This window comes from Sparus aurata, chromosome 10, assembly GCF_900880675.1.
Source record: "Sparus aurata chromosome 10, fSpaAur1.1, whole genome shotgun sequence".
NCBI classification, from domain to species: Eukaryota; Metazoa; Chordata; class Actinopteri; order Spariformes; family Sparidae; genus Sparus; species Sparus aurata.
In genome coordinates this window covers 26,951,857-26,977,253 of record NC_044196.1, presented here as the reverse complement: position 1 = coordinate 26,977,253, position 25,397 = coordinate 26,951,857, and the positions used below count along the sequence as shown (strand labels likewise).

The window sequence follows — 25,397 nt, the reverse complement described above, 5'->3', positions numbered from 1 at the left end:
CTTAGTTATCAGAGTAAGATGACGGAAATCCGCGTAGTGTCTCTGTGTTGGTCACCTTTGCTGGTATTTGTGTTGCTCCCTTTTTGAAATTAAAGGATTAATTTGTTTTTGCCTTATGGGAGGAGGTATCTTTTGTTTTGGCGTCAGCCTGTAGTGGCCCATTGTAACACACAGCCTGTGTTGTTTGGACGCAGTTAAAACTGGCTCTCCGTACCTGCCTCTCCTCTGAGCAGAGCAAGTAAAGACGAGAAAATAACTGTCATGTTGCCTCAACCAAACCGGAATGGTGACTTTTGGCGCTAATGTGTGTGTGTGTCTGCGTGTGTGTGTGGGAGAGAGGGAGAGGAAGAGACAGAGAGAGAGAGAGAGAGAAAGAGGTGTAGCACAAACAGGTGTATCCCGAACAGGTAAAGCTGCGCCTTCTTTTTAAGAAAGGACAAATATGATGGCGTGTGCCTGACAAAGCAACCTCCACCAAACTGAATGGACTTACATTCTTCACAAGGACTGAGTTTATACAACTATAACTTTGAAAAGGGAACTAGTACTGAAAAGAAACCTCCACCACCACCACCACCACCAAGGATGATGCAGCGGCACGAGGCGTGAAGCTGTCTCAGCATTTCATGCATGACTGTCTGTCATGATTTAGGATACTATTACCTGGACTGATGAGCTTTACTTCAGCGCTGAAATTGTCCCAACTTGTGCACAGTTAACAGTAACTGAAGAGGAGAATGACATCCCTGCTGAACACACTCCCTCTGTGTCTCTGTGTCCTCTGGATCTTTGGTAAGATGGCTTTATGTGAGTCTGTCCAAAAAAAATGTTGTGTAAAAAAAAACTCTGGTATTCTTTTAAGACTTTAAAGTATGTCTCTGTTTTTATGGTGTTAGATATGATCTTCTTCCATGGCTGTACTGTTGTTGTTCAACAATGAGTTTGTAGTTGTGTGCCATTTCATCTCAGATATGTTTTCTTACAATGCTCCTGTCTAGTAGGCCTACTCCCATATGCCATTTCAACAGACTGTTAGAATGTGTAGTAATGTTTGTAAGACCATGACATGCAGGCATGCAAAATGTGGTCTCAAAAGGAAAAAGACTTCTGGATCGATGACCTTTAGTTTTCTTGATTATCGAAGCTGGCCAATAGCTGGCCCACAGTATCTCATGCATATTCATATGCCAAGTTCTGTACACCCTGGGCATGCTGCCAGCTTTTCGCAGGGATAGACTTAGCAGGAGCAGTGCGGTTCAAGAAAACACTTGTGGCTCTGTCTGATATTTCAGGAAGAACAGGTTGCTATTGATCAGTTCCCCTCCTGTCTGACTCAGAGGGACTGCACTGGACCCTCCTACTGTGTGTGTGTGTGTGTGTGTGTGTGTGTGTGTTGCCAAAGCATAAATGTTTGCACATGTGATAAATGCGGGACGCCCTTGCCTCCTAGCATCCAAAAAGTATTTTCACTGTGCTGTTATACATTACAACACAGTGTATAGCAGTGTATTAACCAGTATCAGCCTGGGGCTGATCAAATAGGTAAATTCAGGGATGTGTCAGGCAAAATACTCGCACTCAAAGACAATGATAAGAGTGAAGCATAAAAAGAAAGGCAGAAAAGTTAGTGGAGTGTTATGCCAGTAATGCAGCACCGGCAGATTCCACAGCAGGCTTAGACCTCAGGCCGACAACACACACACACACACTCATGGAAAAACACACCTGCCTGTTGTGAACACTCATCCCGTCTGATGGTAAATTTATGAATCACAAACTACCCGCCGACATATCTGAACAGATTCCCACATCGGGCATTGAATCAGCACCTGTGTGAGACTGACACACGTGTCCCGAGACTGTGAACTTGTCTTCCCACAAAAAGCTATTTTCTTGGGTGACTGCTTGGTGTGTCGGTTGTTTTGCAATACAATGTTTCCACAGAAATCAGCGTGGATCAACAGAATCATCCATCATGTTCTGTTGAAACACGAAAAAGAGATCTTTTCGATGATAGTGTTGTCAAAACTGTACTAATACTATGCCAGTGCTACCAAAGGAAACAGAAATAGCACACATATTATGCTCACTTTCAGGTTCCTAATTTTATTTTGGGTCCCTACTAGAGCAGTTTTACAACCTAAAAAACACATCCGTTTTCTTATACTGTTTAGGACTACAGCTGTCTGAAATGTTTAATTTTCGGCTCCTGTCTCTTCAGGGCCCCCCACCTGAATACCCAGTCTCCTCTGATTGGTCAGCTCACACACACATAACCCAGCACCGCTAACAACAACAGACCAGCTTTGCTAAATCAATGCTTACCTTCCAAACTAGGCATGAATAATGCGAATGTGTGACAGGGGTGACACAAAATCACGGAATTCAAGGCTAATTCAACTACTGACGAGGCGTTTCAGGAACACTGTTTTCTGTGGGAGAGAGGAACTATTGTTGGTGGAGACATTGACACCGTTTCAACTTTTCATCTTTTTTACATGCACATGAAACTAAAAAAAACACACTGAAGGAAAGGAACATAATAGGCCTCATTTACCTTTACCGTTACCTTACCTTTACCGTTTCTATTTTTGACTGTCAAATCAACGGCCGGGCCCGTGTCAGCCCTACATCTCTATGGATGGCAGTACTGGACGCACTGAAACAACTTTTAGATGTTTTCCAAGACTTTTTGAACAGTATTTTTCATACATTCATGGCACCCAGAGGATGAATCGTAATGACTTTAGAGATCCCTTGATGTTTTCCCCGAATACCATCACAGGTTTACCATCAGTGTTTTAATTCGTCAGATGCTTACATTTGACCAGTGAAACCACATTCCCAGCAGACTCAGCTGTGCTTCGTGGTTCGAGCTAATTAGAAAGTGGTAATGTCGAAAGTGAATGTCAACAAGCTAAACTAAGATGGTGGACATGTGAAGAATAAGACCTTTTAAACAGCATGCTGGCGTTAGCTACGGCAGTTTTCTTGTCACAATTCCGCCACTATTACTTGCAACTGATACGTTTAGCAAATGCTACATATTAAAAAGTCAAAACTTTAACACATCCTAGTGAATCTAAAAGTGTAGACATGTACTTTAAGTCGTCGGTAAAAACAAGTTAGCGTTACAGCACAATACATGGTTTGTAGTGGAAAACATTGAGAATCAGTCATTTAGGCCAGTAAAGGTGCAATGTTTTACTGATTAGGTCATTTAAGAGGCAACTGATGAAAAGGCCAGCCATATTGTATTCCAGCTTAGACACACATGGTCTGCCATGTTGTGAACTGATGCAGTAAATCATTAGTATTTGGGTGTAGTCCATTTGCTGCAATTCATTTCCCATGCAAGCTGTTTTCACTCTCAACAGGGTCATCCGCATCAGGAAACCATTCCTTCTGACAGTAAATCAATCACCAGCAACACGGGCCCAATGCCAAGAGCAGCAATAAAATCAGAGACTGTGATGATGAATCACCTGTACAGGCTTTCAGATGGCATTACGCTTGTATGCATTACTTCACAAAACTTCATAAAATTTTATTTTAGCGATTTTATGCACAGAGAAATACCCCCCTGACAGATTCAAACAAACTTAACCCCTGCGATTTCTTATTACCCTTAAACACAAGTTGCAGGGATCAACTTCTCGTGACTGTGTGTTCAGTAAACGTGTGTTTGATTGCTCGAGGACAGCACAAGATAAGCCGACACCTTGCAGCTTGTCCACATGAAACAGTGTTTAATTTGATCTGCGGACAGATAGAAGGAAGAAAAATGGAGACACGAGAGAGGTTCGTGTTAGTGTTTGTGGCTGACGGTGAGAGACGCACAATGCATAGTGTGTGTTGACTGTGTTTTGTGTCCCATGTGCTTCCGGAGGCCTTGTTGAACGTCTCATTCTGTCCAGACGCTGAGGTAACGCTCTGGAGGTTTGCTTTGGGAGCTTATCTTGAGCAACTAGTTAAGCGACATATCTTCTCCCATGCTTAGCTCCTGTGATAGACAACCTGTTCTCTCTCTCCTCCCTCTTTCCTGTCTTCATTCTGTGTCGACTCTTTGAACCCCACCTGTGCTTGTCTTCCCTGAATTCAAACCTTAGGCTTGGTTTGTATAGGCTATCGGTACACGTTGTGATATTCTTACAGGACACGCTGACACTTCTAGTCGCAAACATTAAGAGAAACTACACTAAAGGAACAGTTGACATTTTAGGGAAGTTCACTTGTTCGCTTTCCTGCCAGGAGATGAGAAAAATTAAACCCCTTGCCTCGCATTTGTCTGTTTAATTTAAGGCTACAGACAGCAGTCTGTTAGCTTAGCATTTAGACAGAAAACAAATGACAAAAGGCAAGCTACTTCCGGCACAGTCCCCCATAAAACCGCTGGCCTTGTTGGTGTTTTTACACTTTGTTTTTTATGTTCTTAGTGCTATATCGTAGGCGACTGGACTTGTTTCAGTTTCTTCAAGACGTCTGACCCCTCATCCGAGAAGCGTCTCAGTGACCTGGATGACAGAAAACCTTCATCAACGTTAATGTTTTTTTAAGGGTGTAATACAGGATTTAATCTACCATATCAATTAGGGAGATTAAATGGTAGGTGTATACCTTCTGTCTGAGCAAGGCTGGCTTGTTCACTCTTTGTGTTAAGCTAACTGAAAAGAAAGAAAAAAAGTTAGGCTACTTCCCAAAAGTGAACTGCTTTTCATCTGTCACATATTGTCTGTAACTAGCCGGCGTCATTCAAATATAACACTCTCACATTATCAATGAATTTGAAACTATCAACCACAGGGTTAACAGGGAAACACCATGACAGTTTGTGTTAATTGTAGCACTGTTGATATCTGTCTGGAAATGTGTAGCCCAATAACAGATTCTTCAAGCCGAAAGCTAGCTAACAGGCTAGCGCTCAAATCAGAATGTGACTTGTTTTCATTCATAGCAATACCCGTAGACGAGTAGCCTAAAGCTACAATTTGAACTTGAAGGTCAGCAAAGACCAATTAGGTGAGACGGTGGCGAGCGCACAGTGCTTTGAAATTGTAGCTTCTTCCTTGTATCGCCTCTCGCCTCTAAGCTAGCAAATTAGCAAAAAGAGCTGTTTTCTGTCACTAAAAAATGTGTTATTTATTCCACACCCACTCTTTCTCCTAGAGCTATGTTAATTGTAAGTCATCGGCCTACAGGTTCAGGGTTAGTGGTCAAAGGTCAATGTTGCAATGTCGAGCTCAGCGGCGCTGGATTGCGCATTCAAAGCAGCCAGCCATTTGCGCGACCTCTGGAAGTACTGGTGTCAGGCGCATTATCTCTTCCTCACAACATCTCTTTTATTCCTTGAACACCAACTCTTGAACACTGTATGTACTTAGCTTCCCTTCTCCTCCTTTAGTTTCAGAGATACATGGAGACTTTCTGGATCCCCCTAAGAAGGATCCCATACGCACCCTGGCAGAAGACGAGACCGTCCTGCCCTGCCGCTACCAGCCGACTGCAGACAATGTGGTGGTGCAGGTCACCTGGTATAAAGAAAAACCTGATTCCACCAAGGATCAGATCATCACTGCACACCATACGAATGGACAGACAGGTCAGTTGTTAGCGTGGTCAAGTCACGACCACTTTACATCCTCTGACACACACTTACAAATGTTTTTTTGAAGAATATCGTCACCCTGAATAACTTCCCCTTTCCGCGCTGTGAGAAATTCCAGTCACTCGCACTGAGCAAACTTTCTAGTCATATTACAAGTTGATTTGACATTTTGATTTGACAAGTGTTGGTTGGAGCTCTCTTTTCTCTGCTCATAGATCTAACAGAGCTTTAAGCTTTACAGTGCTCAACAATCATCTTAACGTGTTAAATGAGCTATAGACTGAAAGACACTGACATTTCTAACTGTGATATCACAGGAAAATTTCAAGGGTGCCAAGACTCTGGTCTTTGTACCGTTTATTTTTGGTTTTTCTTTAGCTTAATATGTGGTGACGTAGGAAGCTTATACCACTTGTGAGTGTGAGGCACGCTGCATAAGACTGTGAGCTAAACTCTCAAAATGTAAATGGAACTTCAAGGGTGCAGGCGTTTGCATGGAACTGAGAGTGACAAAAGAAACCCCGAGGTCTGTTTTGAACTCGCTGGACTTAATTTTTTGTGTCACATTTCTCCCCAACACGGTCCTTCAACTCTCTCCCTTCCTTTGCCTCGCCCCCTGCTTTTTCCTCCCTCTCTGTCTTTCTGCAGCGTTTGGGTCGTGGTCTCGACGTGTGCGCTTCAAAGGCAGCGACCCCACCGTGGACTCATCTCTGGTCATCATGAGCACGGAGGTCACTGATGAGGGGAAATACATCTGCCACATCAGCACCTTCCCTTCAGGCAACTTTGACAGAGAAATGTCACTCATTGTGTGGAGTGAGTTTTCCTATCTCATGGCTCCGCTGTAGTAGAGAAAACGACGAGCTTAGTTTAAGTTTGTTGAAGCAGCAACAAGACAGCTAATATGCTGTGGAAGAATGAAAACTGACAGTAATTGCAAAAGTATATCCAGTCACAAAATGATGATGATGTAGTGACATATAACGATAACTACATAGTTACTCAACACTTATTTCACATGCTAAGTTAAGCATTTTCATATGGTCCTACTAAGGACAGGACAAATTTCAAGTTTTATATATTACAACTTTAAAGTTATAATCAAACAATCAATTGACCACTCATAAACCTGGTGTTGTGTTTGATGAGATTTATTTGACATTAGCCTGGCAACATATGCAAACAACCATTCATTCAATCATCACATTCCTATGACATCCTATTCCCCAAACAGTGATTGGTGCACTGAAATACATGACATCACCTTTCTCCAAATGTCATAACTAGCGAGAACAGCAAAAATACAAATAATTCTCTTTGAAATCCAATCCAATTTTTGCCAAAAACTGTGCATACACCACTACCTGCTAAGTGTATTTACTTATCATCATTATCTCACTTTGACAATCCCCCTCCAGCCAATCCCATCTCCACCCTGGACCCCGTGATTCTGGTGGAGGGACAGTCCTACAGACAGGCTGCTGCCTGTCGCTCTGTTGCCCGCCCCCCTCCTCGCCTCACCTGGGACACCGACCTGAATGGCCAGTCCATCAATCGCTCCTCTGACAATGGGGCAGTCTCCTCCTACTACTCCCTGCACCCCCTGAGGAACATGAATGGCAAGAAGCTGGACTGTCTGGTGTGGCATCCGACTTTTTCAAGCCCCCGCAGGATCCCATACAACCTGGTGGTGCACTGTGAGTATTTATCAGAATTATACAGAGGCAGGATTTGAACTGGTTCCTTTATTGTTTCCACATCTGGACATTCTAATCCACGAGTGAAGAAAATGAGATTTGACCGTATATTATTAAGATGCGAAAATGTAAATTACTTGCATGGAAATTCCCATTCAAATGTAAAAGTGCTGAGTACACATGCGGCGCTATTTTATTTTCACATGCTAAAATTTGAGTTGGAAATAGCCAATTGCATATGAAAATGTGTGAAAATGTGGAATTCACTTGAATGAAGAAGCAAGTTGTGTGGGTCTGCATGTGCCATGTTTTGTTTCCACATGTGGAAATTTGAATCCAAATGCGGGGTAAAACCTGTAAAATATTAACAAATGTAATGATCAGATGAAAATGTAGTAGAATTTTCATTCTGATCTGATGAAATTAAATTACTTGTGAAAAGGTCTACTTCACTTGTGCAACTATTTTATTTTCACATTCTTTATACAAAATGTTCAATCCACAAGTGAAATGTGCCTTTTCACATGTAAAAAGGCATTTTTTGTGACATTTTCATGGGAGCCAGAAAACACTCATGCAACCAAAACATGAACACATGTAAAACAAGCAAACTTCACTAGAAGTTTTCCTTCATAACTGCTTTAGCAAAAAAAAAAAAAAAACCCTAATATTCAGCATTAGCTACATATGATATGTTGCCTCTTTATTCAAGCTGGTAAATTATATCTTCCTTCCTCCAGTCCCTCCACATGCAGAGGTGTCTGTCCTTGACAAAGACTGGTCCGTGGGTAAGGAGAATGCTGCCCTGACGTGTGTGAGTGGAGGAAACCCCAAACCACAGAGTTTCACCTGGATCAGGTAGAGTAGGACCTGCCCCCCCCCGTCTCAGGCTGTCTGGTCTCATGTGACTAACTGTCTGATGTGTCGGATCACTTTTTCTCTTAACTTTGAGAATAATTATACCAATTACTTTGCTATGATTTCACCAGTCAAGAGTGCAAATGGGGTGTTCAGGGGAGTTGCATTCAGGTCATCCTCAGGGGCCACAGTTACAACTTACAATTACGTTACGCCAGTCATTTCAGTTCTAGTGTTTGTTTGATGAGTTTCTCCTTTGCTGACCTTATTTGTGCAGTGACTTAAGTGAAAAGTTTGTAATTCAAACATATTGCTATTATATAACGTACATATCAAGTCATTTTAACATTTCTAGTTACCACATTTAGAAGCATTTCCAAACACATCATCATGAAATAAAACCTTGTGACTTCCAAGTTGAGTAAATGTCCAAGAAAAATACAAAAACGCCAAAGCTTACTAGCATAATTCCCACAACTGTTTTTGAACTAAAATGATTGGTGGATTTATCAACTAGCTGATAAAAGGGAAAAGTGATTGTGAAGTATTTTGATACTCGTTTAATCATTTCAATCATTCAACTTTCTTGAATGTGGCTGAACAAACTAAGCAATTCAAATGTATTCTGTTGGGCGCTAGGAAATTGTCAATAGCTATTGGCAGAGTTATTGGCAATGAAAATGATCGGTAGTCTCAGTCCTTGAAAGGGTCACAATGAGCATTGTATCTCAGATCAGTCACAGGTCTGTTTCAAATTTAAATCATGCCACGTATGAAAAAGACTAGCATGCAAATTTGAGTAGCAGCTGCTTACGGACTTGTATTTTTGAGTCCAGGTCACGTTAAAGATAAAGGTAAACTGTTGGATTGTTGACAACTAGTAGCGCTACGGAGCAATACCTTAATGAGCGTGCAAGTTGTTTAGTCACAGTCCTGCTCATGGTTTCCTCACAATCTGTCAACGATATTCTACTGATGAACAGTTTTGCAGCGGAAGTGCACAAGAAACATAGCAAATGGCGGCGAGGAAGACTGCAAGCAAGTAAACATACCCCTAATGCTGTGAAAAGGTTTACTGAGGAAGAGAATGCGCAAAAAAACATGTGTTGGATCTCAAGGATACACACATTGCATTTAAGTGAGAAAGTCTGTAAGTAAAAATAACTTGTTTGTTCATAAGAAAACACCAAAGGGCGCCTTTAATATCTGAGGTTTCTTGAATCGATCCTATTTAAAGTTTGTACGTTATGTTCATTCAGTAGTAGGAGGCTTACATATATTAACTAGTAGATTTTTTGGACACAGTTTTCAGAATTATTTTCTTTTGAAGGTAGCCTGGTGAAATACAGTATATACTCAGCGGAGATTGACAGTGCATTGTGGGGCAGGCTCTCCACCCTTTTTTTTATGCGACCTAAACCAAACAAGCCCTGACATTGTCACCCTCTGATGCTGCTGCTGAATGGAAAGACATTCAGATATTGCACGTGTCATTTAAAATGCGGCACACTGCTGCCCAGCTTTAATCCCAGCTGAGGCTTTGACTTAAATGCCTGACCTCTTCTGCTTGAGTTGTACGGTGTCGTCTTTAAGCCGTTTCCTTTGGTGCATTACTATTCTCAGGGTGCGGTGCCATGTTTGGCTAGAGGAAAATTTTTTTTAAAAAATGTCAGCCACGAAAAAGGACTGAAAGAGGAATGGCTCCCATGGAGTCATGAGAAGTGACAGTTAGGCCCCAAGGGAGAAATTCCTAACACAGAGATGGAGCAAAGGTACTTTTAAGATATAAAGAAATGGGACTAGAATGTTTGGGGAGGTTTCCTCAGGTTTGAGTTGTTTTTCGCCGGATGATGATCTACACATTAGCTGGTGTTAGTCACAGGAACACACCTTGGGAAATTAGTTTTTGTGAGTAAGGCTTATCAGACACACGCCATGCATGTAGCATACACCCTCATGAGCACACACACACACACAAACACACACGCACGCACACAAACACACACGCATGCATGCACGCAGAACCATCAACCATTAAAAATCTCTAGTTACAATCAGCCTCTTCTTACTCATGCACGCATTTCACATGAACACACACACACACACACAAATGCGTGGCAGCTGAAGCAGCGGGCGAACCTGTTGGCTTTGTCAATAAAAGGCGGCAGGTGAAGTAATAGCTGGTGTCACAGTGTCATGTTGCGGCTTGTGCAGCGAGCAGACAGATGAGACAGTTTCACACGAAGGAGGGAGGAATAGGGGGATGAGAAAGAAAGGGAAAGGGATGAGCAGCTCCTCTCTCGAGAGAGAGGTGAAGTAGTGGGAGCAGGTTGGCATAGGTGTTGGGGGCTAGGCGAGGGGCAGGGGAGGAAGAGGAAGCAGAATGTGTGTATTATTTCTGAGATGTTATCGCGAAAGGTGTCGCTACTGCGTATGCAAAACAGACGGTTCCTCTTTCCTGTTAGCGCTGAAACGAGTACAACTGTGCACTGTGCAGTATATGAGGGCTAGCGTAGCCTCTGTGAATAGAAACGGGTATGTTTCAGTGTGCGCTATGTTGCCTATGATAATAAATACACCCTGTGTGTCAGGGTCGATATGGGTTGACAATGTTCACAGCAACAGGCAGACATTAAGGTCAAGTCTGTCAAGTCGGATTAAATCAAATACGCTCAAAACAACAACACTGAGGCAACACCCCGGACAGTGTTGCTCATCGAGAAAACATTTTCCCTGAGTCACACTGCCAGGAACTATGAGGTGGTTCCTCGCAGTACCACAACAGTTAATGGATAAACTGTAAAAAAAAAAGAATTTTAACAGAAATTAAGGTAGTTTTTGCTACTCTCTCTCTCATTGATAAATGGTGTGTTACAAACAAAACCACCAAAACGTTAAGGGAAGGTTTCAAAATGTTTTGCAAACACGCAGATGGCGATGCTTGATGTTTCCAGTTAGCTCGGAAAATTAAGCGGGAAATTAGTGAGGAAATACACCACCTACAGAAACTTGAAGTTCTCCAGGGACTGTGCGCTAGTTTTAAATGTGGGAGAGGAGTTTAAACAAGAAGTGGATTATATGGTTTCTCTTGACGCAAGGGTGTGGGGGAGGGTATTTAGAGATTGAGTCTCTCCAGGTAGCACGCCATTTGTCACAACCCTCCACACTTTATCCTGCATCTCGCCAGAAATCAGAAATGCTTTCAAGCGAAATGTGTAGAGAGTTAAACATATTTGGTAAACAGGAAAGACAGATTATATATATATACTGTAGAGTGATTGATTTATTTTTCCCCCCAAAGGCGAACCTTGTTAAGACAGTAACAAGTGTGAATAATGTGTGCCTCCAGAACAACTATAGATTCACGCACAACTGCATAAACACATTTGTAGAACGCTATATGATGTGAGCCGTCAGATATGCTGCAACTTGTTCCTGTAACAGACAAGCCTGGTGGAGGAAACAGGTTGAGCCGTATTATTGATTAAAGCATGCTTCTGTAAAGCAGTAACAGGAGGCGGAGGCAGACAGAGGGCATCATTTCGCTGTTTGCAACACTGACTAATTCCACCTCTAATGTGTGATCAGAGCTGAGTGATTATTATTCCATTAACGTGCGATGGTGTAGATTAAAGCTTCTGACGTCACAGACCTCGGTCAGATCAGACACACTATCATTCAGAAGATTAGACCTAACCAAATTATAACCAGAGAAAAAGAAATCCACAGAATTTATTGGAATGATATTACATTGATGTTGTGAATGTCACTTTCTTTTTGGATGTTACTTCCGGCCACAGCAGGGCGTAAGACAAAATAAAACAGTTGAGACAAAATACTGGTCTTTTTACCTCCACCACCTGCTTTTGTTATTTTCTATTTTACTGCTGTTATTATTGTATGTGTGAGATATATTTTTTTTATTTGTCTGTTTCATTATGACTGTCTCATTTCCTTCCTTATTTTTTCATGATTGAGATTTTCTTTGCCAACATAACATATCATGCCAGTAAAGCCTATTGCGTTGGATTGAACTATAATGTTCACCCTCACCCACCCCCACCCATTTAAAAAAAAAAAAAACCCAAACAAACACTTGCACAGTCCCAAGCAGTTTGAGATAATCTTTGAAATATAGTACAAAAACCCCAAATTGGATGATGTTGACAACAATTACGCAAACGAGAAATGACGAGATTAGCATTTAAACCTGTTCGGGAAGTAAGCAATCTCCATGCGTTAATCTAATGCACTGTATGTACTGTTTACAGAGTGGGTGGAGAGTTGCCAGAAGGTGTGATCCCCCACCCTAATGGAACGCTAGCTTTTGGGCGACCCCTAAGCTTGTCAGACGGAGGCACATACCAGTGTGTGGCGAAGAATGAAGTGGGAGAAGCCAAGGCGGACGTGGAGATTAGTGTGACAGGTAGACGACAGCACTGTCAACATCACTAAGGCTTGTCATAATAACATACACTGTGAGAATACATTTACTGGCTCGTCTAAACGCTGCCTCCCTACGGACTCTAAATTCACAGAACCTGAGAAAAGAGAGCCAATAATGGAAAACATGTTGATGATCATCGTGGGTGCCGTGGCCGGCGGGCTGCTCATCTTGATGCTCATCGTCATCATCACCATCACCTGCCACCACAAACGGAAGAACAGGAAACTGCAGAGGGAGCTGACGGAGAGGAAGTATGTGGAGATAGCATCATAAGATGAATAATTAAGATGAGATAAGACGAGATGAAACTGTAATGATCTCCCCGGGGAAGATCGAGCCAATAAGAATAACTAAGAACGGAACTAATTCAGGCTATTAAGCATGTTAAAACCGACAGTTACAACAGTAGAGCATGTTCAGTGGAATTAGAGCAGCGTAAAGTGTGAAATTCAGTTGATAAACGACTGCGGAGTGTGCAAAATAACAGCTGGGACAAGGACACTAAGATAAATATTTATGAAAGCTAGATGAAAAATGAAAAATGTGCAGTATGAACTGCATTAAAACTTAAAGTGCTCGAAAAATACACATTATTCCCAGTGGAAGTCTGTCAATGTTTTCATCATTTAAATATCTTTTTTTCTCTCTGCCTCCTGTTTCTCAGGGAGGAAATCAGCACTCTCTCCAGGCAAGCCTCTTTCAGGAGGATGAACTCTATCAGTACAGATCCCAGAGGAGCGGTACTGTTGCTCAACTATTCCTTTCACGCTGAATGCATATACTGTCCTACTGCGGCATCATCTTTTAATGTTTTCTGCTACGTCGGCACGACCTGATTCGGGCTGTCAGGCTTTCTGACACCGTTGATCAAAAAATCAGTAGACTACCGCTCCCATATGTTTCTCCTTTTTTCAAGGACTGTTTTTCAGAAACGTTACTATAATGAATACCTAATACTGTGCTCTAAAACCACAAGTGCAGCAGTCATTGCTTGACCTACTTTATTTGTCTTCCCACGGAAACAAGTGTTGGAAGTTCTAGAATGTCATGATGGTAGACAGACTTACTTTTGGGTTTTGGCAAAGTTTGAGTGTGTCCTTATTCTCAGTGCCACATCTAATCCAGCCCTCTGTTTCTTCAATTTGCAGACAGAGGAGAGCATCCCTCTGAGGGTGGAGGGAACCATAAGGACCAGCCTGTCTTCCCTCGGGGTCAGTCTACGTATCTATCTATCTCTGCATGCAGGGCCGGGGCCAGGGACTGAGGCTTTACTGTCCAGATGCCAGATGGCTAAGTTCTGAGCTTCGACATTTCAAATCTGAATGTAGTGCGTCTCAGATATTGCTGATAATATTTATTTATTATTTTTTAAAATCTTCCTGGGACTTTTATTTCTATGGCTCTTTTCATTTCTCAAATCATCTCTATCCCAAATGGTTCTTAAACAAATAATTTGACAATTTTTTAGAAAAGGCGCTTATTTTTGTTTTTGCTGAGAATTATATGAGATGATTTATTGCACTCTGGTGGTCTGTCGATTAATACGCCGGCTGCCAGTTAGCTAAACTACGCAGAAAGACTGGAATCAGAGCGATCAGTTAGCGTAGTTTTCTCCAAATGTCACAAAATCCACTAACCAGCATCTCTGAAGCTCACCAATTAACACGTTGTATCTATATGTTTTAAGTTACCAAAGTTTTCGGTTTACATGAGGTCTCATTAAAATGACGAGACACCAAGAAGTCACTGCGCCCAACCGACAAAATGTTTTGTAGCCTTCTACCTCACCGTTTCCTCTTTCACTTCTTTATTCTTCGCTCTAATCTCTAACAGACTGCTAGTTGTACTTTCATATTGAGCCACAGAAGTGAATGTGGTATAATTTTCCAATGTAAAGTGAAGAAGCACATTTCTCCTGTAATACTCATCCTGACCCATGCATTCCAGTTCAGAATTACTGGACATTTCATTTCTGCTCTGCTAAAACCTTACAATTTTCAGTGGCTTTTGTATTTTGGCAATAACCTTCCTGGAGCGAAGCTACAAATATAACACCCAGAAAGGAAATTTGAAGAATCTTAAACAGTGGTCCATGATTTCTTTATAATTTCCTGGAGAGAACTTTGTAATTTAGTATTGACTATAGGAAATTATAACTTCTATTTAACCCAAAGTAAAAACCTCTGCACTGACTCAAACATTTCTTAGGAAATGCCACCAATGAACTAAAATAAATTAATTGGAAGTGTTTTTATTGCTTACAGCTATGATCATTTCCAAACCACATCGTTATTTCAAAAGTCTCTTGGAAATTATTAGGAAATTGTTCTACCACTGTTCAGCCTGCCAGAAAAAGCTGTCAAACTACTTTTTAAAATCTTTTATTACTCAAAATATCAATGCAGTGAAACAGATAATAATTTTAACAATGTTAATATTGCACCATCAATAGCAAGATGTCAATCATCAGTTTCAGATAATGTTATAAGCAATAGTTCAACATTTTGGGAAGCCAATAAATAGTCAGGCCCAAATACTGCAACATGTTGCATTTTATTTACTGATTAAACAAACCAGATATAAGTGACATAATTATTGTTAGGTAGATTTGTAACCTTTGGACAAACTAGCCGTTCCCCCTTATTCAGAAATGTTTAACTATTACTTTAATTCTTTAATTTGCATCCCCAGAGGAAACTAAAATTGGAAAAGAGATCTCAGTAGTGTCTCATTCATTTCTCCTAGACAACTATGAGATCTCTGTGAGACCAAAGTGAGGCTGTGGCTGATTTCTCCTGTTTCTCAATTGTTTCTCCTGAGAAACAGGTGCAGAAAACCTCAACTTGGGCTCCCTGTAAATTTCAAAAGAGATGTCATCAAGCTCTCAATGAAGTTTCAGAATGTCTCCCCAGTGCTGGAAAGGAGCAAGGTTTAAGCAGTAAAGTCTCAAATCTCACCTAATGCTCCTAAGGAATTTCAGGAGAAACAAATGAGAAATGTTTGAGACCAAAAAAGACTACAACAAGACTGAAATGAGAACTCTCATTGATCTCCTTTACGGCTCCATAGCCATAAAGGAGCAAGCTTTGAGCAGTAAAATTTTCCTCTGGGTCAGACCGATATGAAGTAATCTCAGTATGACATGGCCTGCTCTAACACTACTCTATCACTAAAGTCACTTCAATTCAAATCAAGGGGTGCGAAAGGCATTTACAATCCATTTACCAGATCATTGTTTGTGTTATTGCTGACCTGTGTCTCTTCCTGTGCTGACAGGAGCAGGCGCACTACCGTGACAGCCGATCTACTATCTCAGGTGGGCGAGGGGGAGGAATAGCGTTTGACTCTCTGGGAAGACCAGTCCTGCACAATAACTCGCGGAGGGGGAGAGACCGGCTTCTGGATAGAGACGAGGAGAGCCGACTCAGAGTGGAGACATATGTGAGAAACAGCACCATGTCTTTGGTAAGTGTGGCAAAGTGTTCTTCTGGGCAAGTCAAAGCCTGAATTCACCAAATGGTGGAATGCATCTCACCCAGCTTCACATACTTAACTCATGGTGACGCAATTAAGAAGTGTGTCTGCACTGTGACTTTGCAGCAGGAAACTCGCTTCCACCCTCCTCTCACGCCGTCATCCTTCCCAGTGATGCAGTCCACTGAGATCGTGAGACAGCGAAATGGCAGCGCCCTCATCCCAACAGACGGGGGTTCGCGGCCCGGAAGCGTCGCCAAGAATCACCAGCCCCCTCCTATGAGCTGCAACTATCCACCAGTAACGGATGATGAGGATGAAGTGGATGAAGGTCTGGGCGGTCCAGCCAGTCAGGAGCATCCTGATGATCAAGACAGCGAGACCAACAGCTCGCAGCGGTCCGAGGCTCACAGTGCACGGCGCTATCAGCAGACTAATGGCACACTCAGGCCCAAACCCCACGCCAACATGGTCAGTCCCCATGCAACCCACATCCACAAGGCCCATATAGTTTAAACAGGCAGCTGTGGAACATGTGGAACTGCCAGCTTTGGAAGGGGTTCAAATGGAGACAAACTGGCGAGGTTTGGTTTACAACCCAGAAAACCAGTTTGTGGTTATTATAAAAAATCTGCACCTTGACTACAGTCCTGCATCTCCTCTGTTGTTACGGAACATGGTGCAATAGAACAAACTCTTAAAGGAAAAATCGACTCCAAAGCTGGACAACTCCCGGATCTCCGCCAGATGTTTGGTGACGTACGTGATGCATTCCCCCGCATTACTGGCACAAGCAAAGACATTGTCACAATATTTCCAGTGCAGCTATAACAGCGTTGAATCACAGAACACCTCCCGCTGATCTTTCGCAATACAGTATCTGTTGCTCTGACAGGTGAATGCAGTTGTTTGTCCCTTTTGTGGGGTTGTCGGAGGCACTCAGGAACATGTACAGTAGGAAATCGAGAAATGCAGGAGGAGTAGACGGGTCTGCGAGAATGTCGGTTCGTCAGAAAAGTCGATTGCAACACATCTCTTAGAGGGTGGATTTTTTTTTTACTTTAGTGGTGTTAAGTGTATCAGTAACTGTGCCTGTGTTAAGTTAACCTTACACAACACAGTTTGGGATCTGATCCAAACCATGGGCTTGTTCCTCTTTTTGCCACACCTGCAACATGCATACCTCCATATTGTCTGACTGCCCTCGTTCCGTCGCCTTGAGCGCTGAGACAGTTTGGATTTTTTTTTTTTACTGCCAAAACGTGATTAGTATCCTTAACATGTAATGATTTGGCAATCTGTAGTGTTGGACGAATACGCAAATGATTTCCTTTTTGAAAAAACCTTTTTGTTAGTTGTACAGTAAATTCTCTAGCTCCATTTTATTCCTCTTTCCTCATCCATTCCACACCCACACAAATATAGTAGATCAGTGGATCATGTTGCGAGGATTCAAGTTGAAACGCTGATGTCGAACGTGCACAAACACACTAAATAAAGCAAGGTGCATATTTGTTGTGTATTGTCATGTACGCACACAGATACACAAGTGAATGAAAGCTGGTAAACGCTGCCAAAAGTTTGTTAAACACAATTTAATTTTTCAATTTAGTTTTTTATCGATTCATGTGTTACTGGATTGCTTGATACGCTGAATTTTGTGAAAACACATCTGGACTTTTACACTAGAGACTATGGAGCCTGCTGTTCTTTTCCGACATCCAACACTGGAGGCTGCTTTTCCAAGAGGAACTGGACATGTGCCGTTACCGACTCTTTTATATATATGTTGAGGCGAAACCGAGTGTGTATAGTTTATCTGTGGACAGTTGTTTTTTTTATTTTTTTGTTTATAAGTGTTTTAAGTATTGTTGTTGGGTTGTGTTACATCCCAGATATGGGGAACAATGTGCCATCGGGGGAATATTAAAAAAAAAAAAGAAAAAAAAACTCTTTTGCTTTTTTTTGGCAAATATGAAGTATTATTTTGTTCTTTGTTTTATGTTTCCTTCTGTACATATTGCTTTATCCGACTCAAATGCCAAAAGATATCAGAGTTACAAATGTTGATTTAAAAGATTGCTGCCGCTGTTTTGGCAGCAATGTTACGTGTAATACCTGCCACCACCCTGACAAGTAAGAGTAGCAGATGAATGGTATTATGTTTGAATGTTGGTTGTATTTGTTGTAGACAGTGCCCCCTGATGTGTACTGCTGGAAAGTGCAGGGATCTGATTGAGCCAACAAACTGCAATGCTATGGAAGATTCTGCATTCCCACTGTGATTTTGGTAAAAGATTCCTTCCCAGATTTTCATTTATTTTGGGGGCTTTGTGTATGGGTACATGCTTGTATTGATGGGGGGAAAACAAATGTGCATGGTTTTGCTAAATGTACACAAAAAGACAAGCTTATGGCAGAAAAATATTGTCCGGACCATCTAAATACGGAGTACTTACGTATCACTGACACTTATTCTGGTTTGCTAGGAAATTGTCTGTTGAGATTTCTGTGGAAATTTTTGCAGGGAAAAACGTAAGATTCAGATTAAACTGCTGAGGACAAAAATGAGCTTTGGGTCCTATTTACCCACCTGTTCCTTCTATTGTAGGCACATTACAGTCTGTTGAATATCTCTAGCAACAATTCCACTAGAAGTGTTTTTCTATGGGCCCAGGTTGGTCCACTTTAGCTGCATGAACCCACTTACAATGGGAGAATGTACAGTGTATAGCCTAAACAAGGCACTCACATTTTGTTATTAGGGTCGTTGACATGAAAAGGGTCTGCCACTGTTGTTTTTAAAAAGTCAGATACATTAATAAAAAAAAAATATATATATATAAACACTTTTGACTCTGCCCTTAATGTTTAATTAAAGTGAAAAAAATAATAAATGTTCTTTGGGAGGTGTCAGGATCTGACTGGGAGGCTAGCAGAGAGACAATGGTGGTAACATACAGTATAGAGCAATGATAAAATCGATTATTAATAATGGATGTTTGGTTTATGGATTAGCAGCTTCTAAAGTGATTACAAGCTGGATAAAGTAAAAGTTGAAGCCCTGACAATATGTAATGGGGCTTTTTGCATTATTCCAATTGACTACTGGTTCTGTTGACAGAAATGGGAAAAGCCTCCCTTCGAAATTAGACTATTCAAACTTGAAGTGGCATACTCAAAGGTATCATGTGTAACAATTCTCTCTGCTTGTCAAAGACGTCCATGTATAGGCATATGGTATTGTAGAGACATTAACTGGAGTTAGCATGCTAACCAGCTAGCCCCGGCCAGTCCTGTCGCATGTTTCGCTCTGAGCTCCCATTCTGCACTGCTAGCTGCACGGCTAACTTAGCTAACTAGCTAACGGTGGGCTAGCTACCATTGGTTCACTGTTACTGTGGTTATATGCTGCCCCTCAACTTTTTGGGATTTCATATTACCTTTGACGGGTGGCCAATTCCCACATGTTGCACCTTTAATGAAAATAAAAGGGCATGCTGAAACTTCACTGATGGCCTGACTTCATCAAGAAAGGCCAAGAGCAGCTGGAAAAGCTGTTTATTTCTTTTTCTTTTTAAACTGTGCTCTGTACTGAACCTGGACAACCGGACTAAAATAAATTGAATATCAGTACAGTATTTGATAAAATGACAGTTTATAACAACCAGTAGAGGGCAGCCGCTGTAGCGTGTTGCCTGCCTCATCCAAAGAAGAAGAAGAAGAACAGCTCTCGATAGCTAAGATGGCGGAGGAGCAGCAGGAATCATCACAGGGAGAGATGGAGGGTGAGAGAAACATTTACATCGCCTAATATCCAACAAACAGCACGGTCATTTATTTTACGAGTTACGCCCACAACCGTACGAGTGTCCGCTCGCCGTTTCAGTCGTTGCCCTCTCCGTGATAAACGTGGTTGACATGCAGCGATGAGGGGGTAGACCGAGGCCACAGCTTGTTGGCTAACGTTAGCTAGCTACCACTGCTACACAAAGAAAAAACGCTTGTTTAGTTACTGACAGGGCAGCAAGAATTAAGTGACAGTCCTAGAGCTTTTCACATAAGGAAACATTTAGTGTATATGCTTAATATTAAAGACAGGACAGCCTATTTTTGTTGCCAAAACGACGTTATTCGTCGTGGCTAGAATTTGTTTTGTTTTCGCTCAGGTCGGGCTAGCCAAGACTGACGTTAGCTGGTGTTGTGGATTAACTTGTGTTCATTAGAACTGCTGACATTGGGTTGAAGTGAAAATGTGGCTTTGTTTATGAATGCCTCAGTCGTGTTTTGATTTAGTCAGATGTTTAACCCATTCAGCTCTAATTTTATTTTTTTCTTTATTACGTCGGTTTGTCGGTTATACCATCCTGAACCACTCAGCTGTAGCGTTTTAATGTGAAGAAGACGAGTAAATAAACAGACAAACAGATCGATGTATTCAGGATTTTATACTTAATATGCAACATAAGTAAATTATTTTCGTTTTGTGTTGAATCGTAGCTTGTTTTGGAAATTGGACAGTGTCGCTGAAACAATTTAGCTGTATTGTTTACATTGTAGGGGTGAATATATCACCTGCATACACACCACACTGTGCAGTGTGTGTATGCAGGTAATTCCAGCAACAATTCCCTAGTAGCATAGCAGATTGTGTTTACACTGAAATCCCTAATTTAATTCTGCCAAAATAATCTCTTCTCTTAAACAATGGTGGAGGCTTTTCACACTGCACTTAGCTAAAGTTTTTTTTAAAGAAACTTCTTAGCCCAAGGCTAGGGTATTTACACTGGCACTTTCCAAAGGGGACCAAATGAGACTTTAACTCAAAACTTGCCGGTTTAAATATACCCCTGGGCTGAGATTACTGAGAGCACTGTGAAAAGTCTGTATTGTAAAACTGCACCTTTGACCATCCAACATCCTATCAAGGCAACACTAAAGCAATGTTTATACTCATTAGCTATATTGTAAAGTTGTAACCATGCATTTTCCCACAAAGGAATGTAAAGTTTAACATGACAATTTTTCCAATCTGTTATGCCTCATTATCACTTGCTTTGTTCTAATACAGATCTTTAAATCTAGGCACGGAGTCGGCATCCACTGCACTTCAATGGGCTCTGTCACCATGGTCTCATTTGCAGTATTTATTCCTGAAGCCTAATTATCTCTCTCTTTCCTCTTACAGGAGTGAACTGCCTCGCATATGATGAGGCTATAATTGCCCAACAGGACAGAATTCAGCAGGAGGTGAGAAATCCCTTTTGGGGAATCAATGGTGAATTACCATTTTTTTTTTAATTAATAGAAATCACAGAGGTGACTTGCCATTATTCTGCCTCTGATTAACAGGATCACCAGGGTCCTAGATTAGAGTAGATTCTTATGAATTTAAAGATCCAGAAAACTGGATTTGAAACTGTTGTGGTGACACAGCTGAACCCTTCATATGCAGCTGTCAACTTCAGATGGGATGCTCTAATGTTTTGCCTTTATTCGGTTAACAATTAGTGTTTTAATCATGACCTAGTGATCTTTGTTTTCCGAAAATAGAAATTTGAAGCACAGCCTTTTAAATCTTCCTAGGAATCAGCAGCAGTTACCTTGACCTGCTAAGGTAACTGATGACTTATGTCTGCACAGCTTTAACCTAATAATGAAATTATCTATTGAATAAGACAAAACCTCTTTATACCTCCAACACTGCAGTTGAGGTAGAGTATAATGAAATATTAGCTCCATAGTTAATTTGGTCTGTCAAAATATCAACCCCAGTCGAGACTTTAGGAGCTGCCCGCGGTTAAAGCCCTTACCGTGCATGTAATAATTTAAACTTTCTGTGTGTGGGTGTCTAGATAGCCAACAGTAACCCTTTAGTGTCGGACAGACAGGACCTGTCGGTGCTGCAGAGGGAGTACGCTGATGATGACACAGTTTATCAGCTCAAGATCAAGGTCAGTGATCACCTACTCTCAGGTTACTGCACCCACACCGTGGTGCATTTCCTCCACAGTCCAGGGTGTAATTTTATCCACAGCCAAATAACTAAATTGTCAGTTGCTTACACAACAGTTACAGTTTTTGCATTTGAATGTGGTAATATTCTTTTTTGTTGTTGTTGCAGGACCTATACAAAAAATACTCGTATATTCGTAAGACGCGACCAGATGGGAACTGTTTCTACAGAGCCTTCGGCTTCGCACATCTCGAGTCCCTGCTAGATGACAGCAAAGAGCTTCAGAAGTGAGTGATGTGATATGTGATGTGGTGACTGATTGTGCTGTAGTAGCTGTCCATATCTAGACTCAGTTTCACACTTCTGTTATCTTGGACTGTTTTGACCAGTTACTGTATGCCAATTTAATATATATTAGTTTAATACCAATTTTACACTTGTAATAACAGGAGGTAGCTACACAGTCATGCATGAACTAACCACAGAGGCTCTTAGTCAGTCTGTCCTGTTCTGCACTGTTTTTCATTATTGTTTAAGTGGCGGCTTTTATCTTACATATGTAATTTATTTATATTACTACAGAGTTACTGAATACATGTTTATTGTCTCTTCAGGTTCAAAGCAGTTGCCTCTAAAAGTAAACTGGATCTGGTTAACGAGGGCTTCACCGAGTTTACCATTGAAGACTTTCATAATACTGTAAGTGTCCTGCACAGTAGGAACATACATGGTTTATTGCTAACTGGAAAACCTCTAAGAGGACAACATTTTTATTTTGCTTATTGATGCGAACTGTATGTGTGAAAAGGTGTTTTCCATTGTTGCTTTCATTGATTGCTTATTCTTTCTTAAATATAAGTTGTAAAATGCATTTTTTTTGCATATCCTGTTGGATTAAGCGTCTATTTTAATTATGTTCTTAAAGTTTACTGTAATTTGCTCGTTGCCCTGCCAACTCTAAATGGTCATCTGCCAAAGCACTTGATGTATTTGGTCAGCTGGAGCGGACACTATCCAACTGGCCAAATCTAGTGAGTCTTAAGTTGTCAGGCTGCAAATGAACATATCAATCTAACAATGTAAATAACGTCTTTTCCTGCAAGTTCATGGACCTGATCGAACTGTGTGAGAAACAGCCAACCCTGCAGGAGGTGCTGGGCTCCTTCAACGATCAGAACGTGTCCGACTATGTGGTCGTGTACCTGCGACTGCTCACCTCAGGCTACCTGCAGCGAGAGCACGGCTTCTTTCAACACTTCATAGAGGGAGGACGCTCAGTCAAGGAGTTCTGTCAGCAGGTAGGTTGTTTTTTTATTATGATTATTATATTTTCTCACATCGCTTTACATTTATCTGGGTCTAATAACAGCATTTAGTGTTGTTTATCCATATAAATTGTTTTGCTGTGGTTTGCCAAGTTTTGGAGATATTGTTCACCTTCTCTCAGATGTAATGGAACTAGATGGTACTAGACATTATAATGTCTCTTTCCAGTATTATGACCTGTTGCTCAAGATAATCATAGCACCCTGTTCAGAACAGTATCATGTTGGAATTATTCCCTGTCTACCAAACTACACCCGCTGACTGTGAAAACAGATTGCCTCAAAAGTTGGATAGAGGATGGGTCATGGCCCCAAACAGACCCTGTTAAATTTTTAGTTTCCTGTCATTTGGAGGGTATTGATTGGAATTTGTTGTAGCCAATAGCTTTCTTAAAGTAACTGAGAGACCCCCCCCCTTGGCATGCAATGACATGTCAAAGTAGCCCACTCTGTGTGACCTGGTGACCACAATCTTCCAGTGAACACAGCTGATTTGGTGAAGAGAGGGCTTAGTCAGCTAAATGGGGCTGCTAATATTAGCTTCATGACTAAACGAGCAAGTGGTTATGTTAACTGTTTCACAGCAGCTTAACTTTTAAACTACTTCAGTGCTGGTTTCCCTTTCGTCAAACTCGCCACCGTAGGTCCCTGGGTTTCTAGTTGGTCTCAACTTTAACCTGAGTCAAATTCCTTGTTTTTGTACATGTACTTGGCGAATAAAGCTGATTCTGATACACTGGTGTGTTCAATTGCATCCATGTATATTTGGTTTTACCCAAATCAGTAAACAAAGTTAAATGTGGGTTTTGTAGTAATCAATGATCCCCCCCCCCCCAGCAGAACACATTGCTTTGTGCCACTCATCATCTAAAGTTGAAGATTGGTGGTTGGATGGCATTGTATAATTGGTTGGATGGTTTAACGTCAATTGGATTTAGGTCAGATGAATGGAGGGGCCAATCAGTTGCATCAGTGTTCATCATCCAGAAACTGCCTACACACCCTGGCCACATGAGGCTGGGCATTGTCCTGCACCAGGAGGAACCCCGGGCATCAGCATAAGGTCTGACATTTGCTCTGAGGATTCCATCCCGGCACCTTACAGTGGTCAGGGTACCATTGGCTATGACATGGATGTCTGTATGACCTTCCAAGGATATGCCTTCCCAGACCATCACTGACCCACCACAAAACCTTCACTGCTGCATGATGTTACAGGCAGCATTTGAGCAGCTGCTCGTTTTATGTAGATGGCTACTAAGTGCTTTAGTAGTTGCAGAGGACAGCTCAACAAAAAGAGAATTTGCGTTTTTGGATGTATATGGAGCTTTTTGCTACCTATAAACAGTACACTGTCAGCCAGGTATGATAACAATGTAAATTCTACTTTGAAAACAAATCCACATTTAATGTGCTTGTTCTTTTTCTCTTTCAAGGAGGTGGAGCCCATGTCTAAAGAAAGTGACCACATTCACATCATCGCCTTAGCCCAGGCCCTAGACGTATCCATCCTGGTGGAGTACATGGATAGAGGAGAAGGAGGAACAGTCAATCACCACGTCTTTCCTGAAGGCGGAGACCCACGCATCTTCCTCCTCTATAGACCTGGCCATTACGACATCTTGTACAAATAACACTCCTGGCCACAGCCCACCTCATCCTCCTCCTGCTGTACGCTTACAGCAGTGGGTAAAAAAAAAATAACTTCAGCAGCCACGTTGATGAAGCATACATCTGTGTATGACATTACACTCATGTATTTGAAAAAAATAAAAATAAGATAAAATCACATTACATGCCTCCCTTACCCCTCTCCCCAAGTTTACCCTCAGTCATCACAAAATGGTTAATTAAAAAATCTTTGGAAGAATAGAAGTGACTCCAGGCATTTAGAGTTGTACAGGTTTTTTTTCTTTTGTGGTTGTAAATGTTATCTACTTGCTCTATGTTGGATTCTTTTCCTTTGTTACACTGCGTTTCATTGAGTTTTATTAAAGGGATTTACATCTTATTTCTTGTCTTCATTTCATTCAAC

At 41.4% G+C, this 25,397-nt stretch overlaps 2 protein-coding genes across 2 annotated transcripts; both read left to right on the top strand.

The window, feature by feature from the left end:
* The first annotated feature begins 379 nt into the window (after positions 1-379).
* LOC115589027 (nectin-4-like) lies at positions 380-18,652 on the top strand. Its single transcript, XM_030429676.1, has 11 exons — positions 380-792; positions 5,402-5,599; positions 6,254-6,421; positions 7,024-7,302; positions 8,043-8,160; positions 12,432-12,586; positions 12,699-12,858; positions 13,272-13,347; positions 13,756-13,818; positions 15,884-16,072; positions 16,208-18,652. The coding sequence occupies exons 1-11, from the start codon at positions 738-740 to the stop codon at positions 16,595-16,597; spliced, it is 1,851 nt and encodes a 616-aa protein (XP_030285536.1). The 5' UTR covers positions 380-737; the 3' UTR covers positions 16,598-18,652.
* Positions 18,653-19,722: 1,070 nt separating this feature from the next.
* Positions 19,723-25,373, top strand: otub1b (OTU deubiquitinase, ubiquitin aldehyde binding 1b). The gene is made up of 7 exons (XM_030432021.1): positions 19,723-19,869; positions 21,270-21,331; positions 21,937-22,035; positions 22,206-22,324; positions 22,652-22,736; positions 23,141-23,335; positions 24,799-25,373. Exons 1-7 carry the CDS (start codon positions 19,827-19,829, stop codon positions 24,994-24,996), a joined length of 801 nt encoding a protein of 266 aa, XP_030287881.1. The 5' UTR covers positions 19,723-19,826; the 3' UTR covers positions 24,997-25,373.
* Positions 25,374-25,397: the final 24 nt, after the last annotated feature.